Here is an 11,244-nt window from a genome sequence, read left to right as displayed (position 1 = left end):
AGACGAACGCTGCCAGGCGCGGGCAGGCTTCATCCCCGGCTCTGTGTGCCCACCCGCATCTGCACAGCATCTCCCGGGGGAGGGAAACACTTTTGTACACAGGCTGGCTGCCAAGTTTACTTTTCTTTGAATAAACGCTCTCTTGGATTAGCGGCGTGCGGGAAGACTAAAGAAACTGTTAGGGGATTTAGCTGCAAGTATCCGGTAACTCTGTTTTTGGAAGAAAGCAGCAACAACAACAAAAAAGAAAGGCAGGAGAGGAAAAGCAGGGAGCTAACTGCGCTGGAGATCCCACCTGCCAAACGCCGGCGGAGCGGAGCGCTTGTCCGTCTGTCTGGCTGGTGAGCCCGACGATCACATGCATCCCCGTCCTGCCCCCTCCCGCCGCAGCCCTCCGTCCCGCTGCGCTCCTCGCAACTTTTGCAAAACTAGCCGGCAGCGGAGGCACTTTTCGCAGGCAGGCTCCTCTGCGTCTCCTGGCGGGGGGGTTGCCAGCTGCCAAGGCTCCCTGTTTTCCCCGTTTCCAAATAAAGTTCTGGGACTCGCAGAGGAGATTTCTGCAAAAGCAAACGATAATGATTGCCCTTAGCAAGAAAGGCTCATGTTCTTCTCAACTCTGCCTCGCTCTCTGCGCCTTTGGGCTGGCATTGCTGGGGGATGTGTCCCGGGCTGTACCCATGGAGGATCAGGATTATTACCTGCAGGAGATTAGCAACAGGGATCATTATTATTCCTTTCCGTATCCTGGTGAAGAGTTTTTTCCTTTCACGGAGCAACCTGGAGAGGAAGGACCTATCCGTGCTGCAGAGACAGAGGAGCACCCAGGGTTCAAACCCAGCAGGAAAGAGTTAAAACCGAAGAAAAGCAACAAAAAAGGAAAATCCATTCTTGAAACTCCACCAGGTAACTTTCCGCCTCCTCCTCCAGAACTTGGAGTCTGCTGAATCTCATGCTGACTGTGACTTTTAGCATTAATGAGTATCCACTTAATGGCAGTCTTGGTAATAATAACAATAAATGCGCTCGTGGTGATGATGATGACAACACATTAATTTTTAATATCCCACAGAAGAGAGCTACAGAACTTTTATAGGCTTTTTAACCCTTTCCTCACCAAGTAAAGAGATTTCAGAGTGGTACTGTATTAATTATGCTGCACTCTAGCTGGTATATGGACTTCTCCTTCTTAATTACACTTGACAACTGGCTTGCTGTTAAAGCTGCTGTTCTATAAGCAAAAGAAGAGAGACAGATTCCATAGTAAAAGCTGATTGTATATGGTGACACCTTATTTTATCCCTTGTCATTTTAATCTAAGACAGGTTCCTGATTAATTTTACTTATAAACCTGTGAATTTCTTTGGGATTTTACTTTAAAGCCCTCCAGAGGAAGATATGTAAACAAAGATCTTCCTGTAAAAGACTAAGCCATGACAAGCTCAATTTAATTATTGACCTGTAAAATAAAGAAATTAAACAGCAACAAAAATGCCTTATAATAAAAAAGGCCACCCTTAATTCCATTTTCTATTTTCTGCATTTGATTGGATGAAAATACGCAATTATTAAAGTTTGCAGAAGCTTGATCAGCTTTTACCATCCGGTTGTTCCCATTAAGACCTAATTGCACCACCCTGAAAGAAGAGTAATTCCTTTTGTGTTTCCCCAATGCATGGTAGATACTTTACTGGTTTGGGACACTTAGGAGTGAGTTTGGCCCATGCGATGAACTTTAGGGTTGTAAAATTTGGGGCCAAATCCTACTTCCCTACAGCTGAACTCCCCTTTACTTCAGAAGGAAACTTTTAATGTTAACAGCTGGAGCATATAGCACAAAGTTTGCAACTTAGAGCCATTAATACATGCAATACAGCAAAACAGAGGATCAAGGGTTGTAGTGACATTAACTTTTCCCAGTTACATCTAGCAGATAGTAAACAAAGTATTTTCAATTTCATGTTAACACTACCAGAAATGAATTAGCCTTTGATTAGCAAAGATCTGAGCTTTTACAATAATTAATAGTGATAAGAAAATACCGTTTCTGAAATCTGGAAAACCATTTGTGGGACAGGCAGTTGGGATTGCCGGTGTAACTCAAGGCTGAAATCACGGATGACAGCAAATATACCTTGTCCGGGGGAGCAGGGACACGAGACATCTGTGCCCTTGACTCCATCAGCGGCCAGCAGCTAGGCAGCAGCTTCCCAGGCAGACGGTACTGCCTGGCTTATCAGGTTTATTATCTAACCATGGGCAACACACGGATTTTAAAGCTACCTAATGAGGTACCAGGCTTTTTCTTCAGTGTGGTGGAGACAATGCAGATTTGCAGCCTGTAGTGGGATGTTCTGCAGTTCAGCTCTGCTCTCACCTTCCCAGCTGGCTTTTTCTCAATTTCTCTGGTACCATGGCTTCACACATAGTCTACCAAACATTGGGCACCATTACAGCGATGAGTATAGCATCCAATCTGTGAGGGCAATGTTCACTTATAGAATCATAGAATGGTTTGGGTGGGAAGAAACCTTAAAGATCATCTAGTTCCAACCCCCCTGCCATGGGCAGGGACACCTTCCACTAGACCTGACTGCTCGAAGCCCCATCCAACCTGGCCTTGAACACTTCCAGGGATGGGATATCCACAACTTCTCTGGGCAACCTATCCCAATGCCTCACCACCTTCATAGCAAAGACTTTCTTCCTTATATCTAATCTAAATCTACCCTCTTTCAGTTTAAAGCCTTTACCCCTTGTGCTGTCACTCATGCCCTTGTGAAAAGTCCTTCTCCAGCTTTCTTGTAGGCCCCTGTCAGGTACTGGCAGGCTGCTATCAGGTCTGCCCAGAGCCTTCTCTTCTCCAGGCTCCAACCCCAATTCTCTCAGCTTGTCTTCATAGGAGAGGTGGTCCAGCCTCTGATCATCTTCGTGGCCTCCTCTGGACTCGCTCCAATAGGTCCATGTCCTTCTTATGTTGGGGACCCCAGAGCTGAATGCAGTACTCCAGGTAGGGTCTCACAAGAGGGGAGTAGAGGGGGAGAATCACCTCCCTCGACCTGGTGGCCACGCTTCTTTTGATGCAGCCCAGGATACAGGTTGGCCTTCTGGGCTGCAGGCACACGTTGCCGGGTCATGTTGAGCTTCTCGTCAACCAAAACACCCCCAAGTCCTTCTTCTCAGGGCTGCTCTCAATCCATTCTTCACCCAGCCTGTATTTGTGCTTGGGATTGCCCCGACCCATGTGCAGGACCTTGCACTTGGCCTTGCTAGACTTCATAATGTTCGCACGGGCCCACCTCTCAAGCCTATCCAGGTCCCTCTGGATGGCTTCCCTTCCCTCCAGAGTGTCGACCGCACCACACAGCTTGGTGTCATCGGCAAAGTTGTCTATACAGACAGGCATCTTCTTTGTTCCCCACCCACTGCACTGAGCACCTTACAGGTGCAGAGAAGGCAGCAGCCGTGCCAATAACTGCCTCCATCGTTGTGGAGCACTCGTCCCTTCCAAACCTGGTTTAGTTTATGCACTGTAGACGCAGCAGTACAAAATTCAAATTACATTACACTGCTGACCTACCAGGGAGTATACTGAGGTCTTACAGGCAGGCTGAATTTGGTCGTTTCCTAAGAATGCTTGATTTTACAAATGGAATCACATTCATTTTTCTATGCAGGAAATTATGGAATTAGAAAGGGAAAAAAAAAGACCTCCTCAAACCTTCCCCAGAAAACACTCCGTCGTGTGCCAAACAATTGACTTGTGTGAGATTCGTCTTCTAATTTACTGCTTTTTACTTTCCACCCTACCTGACTCTCTGAGTCCAGGGAGTCATTTTATTTCTGCATTCAGTCAGGTGAATGAATGCATTCTCATGCATGAATGCAGCCTCCTCCTCTTCCTTGGCATGGCCAAGCACAAGGTCAAGGGGAGCACGGGAGAGGCTCGTGATGCACCACCAAAAGGAGCTGGAAATAGCTCAGTCCCTCCTTCCACAGCAGGCACGCACTCTTTTGACACAGCTGAGTTACCAAGCTCCAAGCTTTCACCAGCCATGTGCAATAAGAGGTTTTAAAGCCTATGAGCTTTTAAAAAAATAGCAAGAGGTACAACAAACAACTGATCTCCTCCACCAAACTTTTGCTCCTTGCTCCAGTGCATGGAGACTTGACACCGACTCAACAAACTGGCTGTTAAACTTACTTTAATATGGGAAAATGCAGTGTATTTCCTCAGGAGCAGCTGAACTATTTTAGCTGAAATAGCCATAATAAGCCCTAAGGCAAACACCCAGCAAATAGAATGATTGCCATTTGTTAAAGAGGTAAGTGAAAACAGGAGGTTTTTAGCAGGAAGTGTCAGGCAATTTTAACTGCAGACGGGGTTAAAAGTTCTGGCTACAGTATTTGAAATTTCTCCTTTCTCCTCTCCCAAAGGCAGGTAAGGGCCAGGTCCTGCCAGTGCAGTGACTCCAATGCTTAGTGCCGAGTCACCATGTCACCAGGGTTCGGTTTGAAATGAAGATCTGAAAATCTGGCCCCTCACTGAGGTGCCAAAAAATACATACCTATAATTTCTTGCATTTGGTCTGTTAAGAGGACAGCTGGAAATAATAGCAGTTGCCAAACAGATACCCATGAATAGTAACTATAAATCTGGGTGTGTAAATATGTGTGTTGTGTATATATGTATTCATCTATGTGTTTATACGTATATCCAGAACTGGAATTAATTTATTGGACATGCAGTAAATACAAAAATTTGCTTTTTGTGAGGCTCGCTGGCAGGCAGACATGCGGGATTAATTAATTGTAACAAACAATAGCCTGGCTGGGAGCTGAGATGAAGAAAGCAGAGGAACAGGAACGTGTGATCTGCCCTTTGGCTGAGCAGCTGGTACTGATCAGCCCTAGCTTTGAATCAAAGCTGAAATCAAACATAGCGGTCTGAAGGACATGGCACATAACAGATGACACAGACTCGATTTATGTAAGCTAATTACTGAAGGTAGTGAGAATATAGGTATTTTCAATCTGAAATATTAATGTAGAAAGACATGCTATTGATGCCAGTGGGGTTGCAATGTTGGGTTTTTTTTTGAAGTATTATTAGAATCAATATTTGCAAATACTCGATTCAGATAACAGTTAAAAATATCAGTCTGCCTCCTTGCCCTTTAAATGACTCGTAAATGAAGTGGTACTAGGTCATCCTTGGAAGGTAAACAGTTGGATTGACAGGTTTCTGTATACACATATTTCCATTTTCTAATTCCATCCTTGTTTGTTTAGGCCTCTAGCCAAAGCCCATTCAAATCAGTGGAAAGAGTCTTGTTAACGTCAATGTTTTTCTTTTATGAGGCCTTTAATAGAGTTTAATATATGCCGTCTCAGCTACCATCTGTGGGGCAGACCTCTACAAATGCTTTGGGGGTCTGTCTGCAAACACGGAGAGGTTTATGGGGCTGAGGTCCCCACGAACACCGCTCAGTGTTGCACATCGTCCTGGGTCGTGACTGTACAGTTCCCACTGTCGGTCCTATTGCACCCACATCAGCCACAATTAAATCTGTAATGATTTTGATTTGATTTACAAAACTTATATTTATTATAGTAGTTCAATGCCTCAATTCTGACTGCCTTTAGAAAATAAAGGAGTGATGTTTATTTATATGGCAGTGCAGGAGTGATGTTTATTTATATGGCAGTGCTCAGAAAGGGTTTTAGTGCACATTTATTTTGTATTTCACAGGTCTTCCAATGTTTGATCTCTGTGCAATCCAACGTATGTGTCTGGTAGTAGTGATGATTTCCTTTCTCGTGTCTTATCTGTTGCTTTCCCCAGGCTTGCTGAAACTCTTTGGATGCATCACTGCTTACTTGCCCCATATTTGTTTATTTTTGTGTAATGTTGCCACCTGTTCAACAGTGTAATTCTTAAGACTTTTGATTTGTGTTTTTTTTAAATTTATGTAGGGCACAGGAATCTCTTGGATGGGTGAGGATCTCATTGGACCAGTGAGGAGGAATCAGTGAGGGAAGGCAAAAAGAAGATAAAATGGCCAATGCAAGCAACCGTGAAAATTATCTTGCGGAAAGAATTTGAATGCATAAGAATAGACTGGTAGTACATTAATTGAGGCGTTTATCAAGATATGAGATGATGAAGGCTTGGAGAGAGATCGATGAGTGAATAAGGAGGAAAAGCTGAAACATAGAGACATTACTCAGGAAAAACCAGAAAGATTTTGTTGCAAAATGGTGATGAAAACCTGAAGAGAGTGCAGAGTTAAAAACGTGACAAGTTTATTGTGTTACTGGCATTTGAGTGGTGAATTTGTTCACTAGAAAGAAGATAGAGAATGATACATAAGGCATTGAACTGATAGCTGAAAGCACTTAAGAAGAGGTCCCCAAGATACACCAGGTTTCCAGTTAGAACAGAAGGAAACATAGAAGGAAAAGGTAGCCTGTGAATCAGCATGGCTTACCAGAATTGTGGGTTTGGATGGGATTAGCTAGAGCAAAGATGGAAAGGTGGGAGATTAAAAACAGACAGGCAGGCTGAAGGCGTTCCTGGAGAGTTAGGAGGAAGACTGGGAGCCAGGGGAGTCATCAAAGTCAAAGTTTTCCAAAGACATTTGAAGTCCAGCGTGTTGAACTTTGCTGGCACGTTGAAGATGCTCTGCCTAGGAGGAAGTCATTAGAAACATTGGCAAGGTGCCTCCGAGTGGAGTGCAAGGGCCAAAAGCCAGACAGGGCGGGCGACTGGCGTGGGTCCGGCGGGGAGCCGAGCCAGCGATGGCTTTTGGTGGCACGTCAGGGAGCCCAGAGGGAAGGCGTGAGGGGAAACGGGGCAGGAGCTGGAAGTACAAAAGAGATTCAGGAGTAACAGGAAACAGGCTTTTGGGTTAGGGAACGGAATCAGAGGGTAAAATGAAGGTTGGGGGTGACTGCGGACATGGGCTGATATTTAAGTGAAGGCTATTCAGTGATAAATGACTCATAGAGGAACTAAGAAGAAATAAGCACAGAATTACCCATGTGCTGGGTAATTACCAGCGCTGCTGGTTTCTAGTCCGTTGGTATCTTCTCTCTTAAACCTTGTAGCTGGCTTCCTTTCCTGAGAAGCCCAGAGAAAGTGGAGCATTCCTGTGACCTACATTGTAATTTTAAAGCTTTTGCTTAAACTTCTTATACTAGCAACTTTTAAGAATGAACTCATTGGCCCTAGGAGCATATCCTATGAATTTTAATATGACCTGTACCACATCCTAATTGCCAGATGCGACAAGCAAAGATGAAAACATGTGGCTTTTAATGAGCTTTCTTTCATCTACCAGCTTCTATTTTCTCCTCAGCACTTCTACAAATACGTAGAATAAGGAAATGTAACATAGCCATTCCATTTAAGAGCCCATCCTTTAAAGAGTGTCACAACAAAAGAGGACAAAGGATGACTAAGAATGAATAATGAGCAATGCCCTAAAATTGGCCAAACCTCTTTGATTAGCATCTTTCCTTACCCCTGGCTTCAATGAATAATGTAACATGAGGAAAAAAAATCAGAATAAACACATTTGATTATGCTAGAGAAAACCGTTTTCTACGATAATTCTCCTAACAGCCTTCTCTGAATTCAAACTAATTTTTAAAGTGAGAAAAATACCTCTTTGAAAAAAGGACAGTTTCACTGAATAGATTTTAGCAGTATGAACCTGAGTCTAGACTTGTTCCTGAAATGCCGGCTTATTACAAGTCACTTATTATTTGAATTATTCTTGGTTTTTAATGTTATTCTCTGTTCAGTGAGCTGGCTAGACAGGTCAATCCAATGGTTCACAATCAAATTTCACTTATTTCTTTTGCTTTTGGAATGAAGACTTCTGTCAGCTATGTGAACATAGAATCTGTCAAAAAGATGAAGTAGTGGAGGGTATGGTGCAGAAGAAGCAATTTCTTGAATTTTCAACACCTGAGCCTTCTCTTGCTGGGATTTTTGAGCCTTGCCCAATTCAATGTCTATGTAAAAAACAGACTAGCAGAAGATTTGTTGTCTGGGTGCAGAGTTGAGATTTGATTGTCATATTCGCACATAGTGGTTGCTTGTGCTTGTATTATTATTATGCAAAGGATGCATCAGGTCTGGGCTTCTTGGCAGGCCTCTGGTGAGGTTATGTCTTGTGGTGCTGCTTTATAAAGCAAGGCTTTTTGAAATGAACATATAACTATGTGCCTTTAACACTAGTTTTCTGGGTACTCAAGGAAAACGGGAAGAAGCAAAGCTCTGATGTAGTCAAAATTATTTGCCTTTTAAAATCCGGTGGTCACACATGCAAAACACTCCACAGCCCTTACTCAGCTCAAACAAACATTCACCGAGAGAAAACAGAGGTGATAGGAATAATCACTCATGTTAGAAACAGGCAATCACCTTTAATCTTTCTGTCTCTGGGAGCTACCTTAATGGACAGTTGGGTCCTATTTAATTCAATAGGCCATGAACCAAAGACAGCATTCGAGTTTCCTTCATTTTTGCATGGGACTTCATTCACAGACGGTCATGGCCATCCTATCTGTGCAGTTACATCTCCAATGCAGAAGTTACTTCTCAGTAACCTGCCTGAACACACTATCCCTGCCCTGACAAGAATAAAGTGCACAGACAATGGAATAAAGGTGTTTAGAGGACACTGTGGCCAGCCCCAAGATGGGTCTCTAACACTGCTGCGGTCTGATTATTTTCCTGATGGGGACTTCTCTTCCTGAGCTACAGATGATGCTGATCACAGCACCATAGCTACCTCTTTCAGGGGCTTGCCTAGCTCCTCTGGAAGCCTTTTTCTGGCTATTTCTGTTGACTTCAAGAAGTGTTCGGTGGGGTTTTTGCATATGCGATCAAGTAACGAAAACCACCTAACCATTAGTAAAATACACTGCAATATTAATACATTACTTCTGATGCAAACACCTTTCTAATTTCCTTGTACACAGCAAAAGGAGCATTTATGATTCCATTCCCCTGTGATTTTATCATCCTGGTGTGGGGAAGAACAGGGTACGCTGGGTGTCTGCTCAGTGCTGGAAGGGCTGGAGCACCGTGAGAGAGGAGGAATGTGTTTTATTCTTCGTGCAGTCACCAGGCAGTGCTAAATCAACTTGACAGGTGTAAAAGGAAAACTGTTTCTCTTTTCTACCCATAGCTAAAAATGGCAACAAAAAAAAGGTGAGAAAAACAAGAGGGGGAATGAAGAGATGCCAGATGGTGACTCTGAGAGTCAGAGTGCCTATGAAGACATCAGAGGAAGCATGTGGGGATCATTTAAAGAGTCTTTAGAGTACTCGGGTTTAAGCTGTTAATCTCTCTAGCCCTGTTTGAATTAAATTACAAAGGATATTCTGGAGAGTCTGCTGATAGATATCTGAGTCCTCTTTTGGAGATAAAATAGTTGCCTTCTTGTGGGTAGCATACTGGCATTGGCAAGCAAGGATTTGTACCATATTATTATAGGTTAAATGGAGACGAGGAAAGATAAGGGGTTTATTCCATATTTCCACAGTGATCTGCATCATTTTTCTAAACAAAAAGAGGCTTTGAAGTGACTTTCTGATCCTGGATGGGTGTTTAAAGGAGCTGCCTTATAAATGGGAATCAGGCCCAATACTCTGTAAAGTATATTTTACAAGAATGTCTTGTAAAAAAATTATGTGAGATACTACTAATATGTCAGAGCAGGAGAAACACATTTTTACTCTTGGATTTCCTATTTTGACAAACAAGTGAGCCCCAGCCCTGCAGTGCACGGTCTGTGTGGGGCTGCGACGCAGTGTCCACTGGGGTTTGATGTTGCAGAAAATCACACAAAAGCCAGCAAGCTTCAGCAGAGCACAGTGACTTCCAGTAACTACTGCTCATGGGTGAAGCTGAATACCCGATTTAGTAGTGAAAGCACCCAGATACAGGATTAATCTTCTGTTTACTTCTGGTTATTTACAGTATGGGAGTCCTGTAAATGTACAGATCTGTAAATAGTAAATAATACAGTTCTGCTCCTGCTTTCACACAAGCATTAGCAAGATGCTGCATTTGCAAATTTGTTGCTGCATCCAACAGTCCAAACAAGGAATGTAATAAAAGTTGTTGTATATGTAAGTTAAGCATAGTTCATGTGCGGGCATCTTACATGTCTTTTTACTTCTTTCTGCTACACAGTGTACCTACTCTGTAGTTTCTATGCTACTGACATAGAGAATATTACTTTCAAAGTGTTTTTTTTTTTTTTTTTTTTTTTGTTAATCACTTACAGATCTATTTTGTGGTTTATCTTTTTTTTTTTCTCTTTTTTCAATGAATTGCCTGACAGACTTCTTGTATGACTATATGTCAGCCTTGGGCTGCTTGTGAATTATGTGAGGTATGTACCTGGCAATAATGTTATTCTGCTAGAATCAACATGATTCCCAAGGACCAAGTTCAACTAACAATGCAACTTAAATCTTCGTGAAGTTGATATTAAAGAGTTATGTGTATTTTTATATTTATAAACATCTAAAAATACAGGAGTTTTGAAAGAGGTGTGGTCTTGTGCTCAAGATGACAGATTAAAATCTAAGAGAGAAGCTCCTGTCCTTAGAAATATGGCCATAGGTAGTGATCGTTCTGGTAGTGGTGATTGAAACTGTAGTTGATCTTTCTCTATTTCATCCATTGTGAATTAATACAAATATCAAAATAATCACCAGGGCAGGATTTCTCACCCCTTAACCCTTAGGCTGGAGAATCACGCTCATCTTTCTTTGTTCTCCAAACCCCCTTCTGAGCTTTATGAAAAGAGGAGCACTTTCTGCAGCATGGGCTGAGAGCACCTATGTGCCTCAGTAACTTGATGTTCAGCAGCTTTCTCTGAGAGATGTACGTTCACATCAGCAGTGAGAGTTCTTTAGCCATCTGGACATTTGTTTGAAGTCAGATGAAGGGAAACATCCTGTTCCATGTCTTGTCTGGTGGCCATGTTTCACCCAGAGCCTGGTGTGTTGGACATGTTTACAGTGTACTGATCTGTTCAGGAGATCTGGACAGACAAATTTCGGTTTTGAATCCTAGTACATGGCAGACAGGTCTTCACCATCCAGAAGAAAACACTACTGGATACGTTAAGTACAGTTTTCAGCTATTCTATAATGGGACTCAGTTGGCTTAAGCACCAGAGTTCTGTATTCAGCTGGTTCTTATTTCTTTTGGACCTC

The 11,244-nt window shown here is 42.8% G+C and overlaps 1 protein-coding gene across 1 annotated transcript in view; it reads left to right on the top strand.

The window, feature by feature from the left end:
* Positions 1–677: 677 nt before the first annotated feature.
* The window catches only part of LOC104077525 (inactive carboxypeptidase-like protein X2), a 34,958-nt gene continuing 24,391 nt past the window's right edge, over positions 678–11,244 (top strand). The window contains exon 1 of the mRNA XM_009578805.1: positions 678–903. Within this exon, the coding sequence (XP_009577100.1) occupies positions 678–903 (226 nt within the window). The remainder of the gene's footprint in view (positions 904–11,244) is intronic.

Source organism: Fulmarus glacialis, unplaced genomic scaffold, assembly GCF_000690835.1.
Source record: "Fulmarus glacialis isolate BGI_N327 unplaced genomic scaffold, ASM69083v1 scaffold12785, whole genome shotgun sequence".
Lineage (NCBI taxonomy): Eukaryota > Metazoa > Chordata > Aves > Procellariiformes > Procellariidae > Fulmarus > Fulmarus glacialis.
Note: the sequence above shows the minus strand (reverse complement) of the source record. Positions and strands in the feature narration are given on the sequence as shown.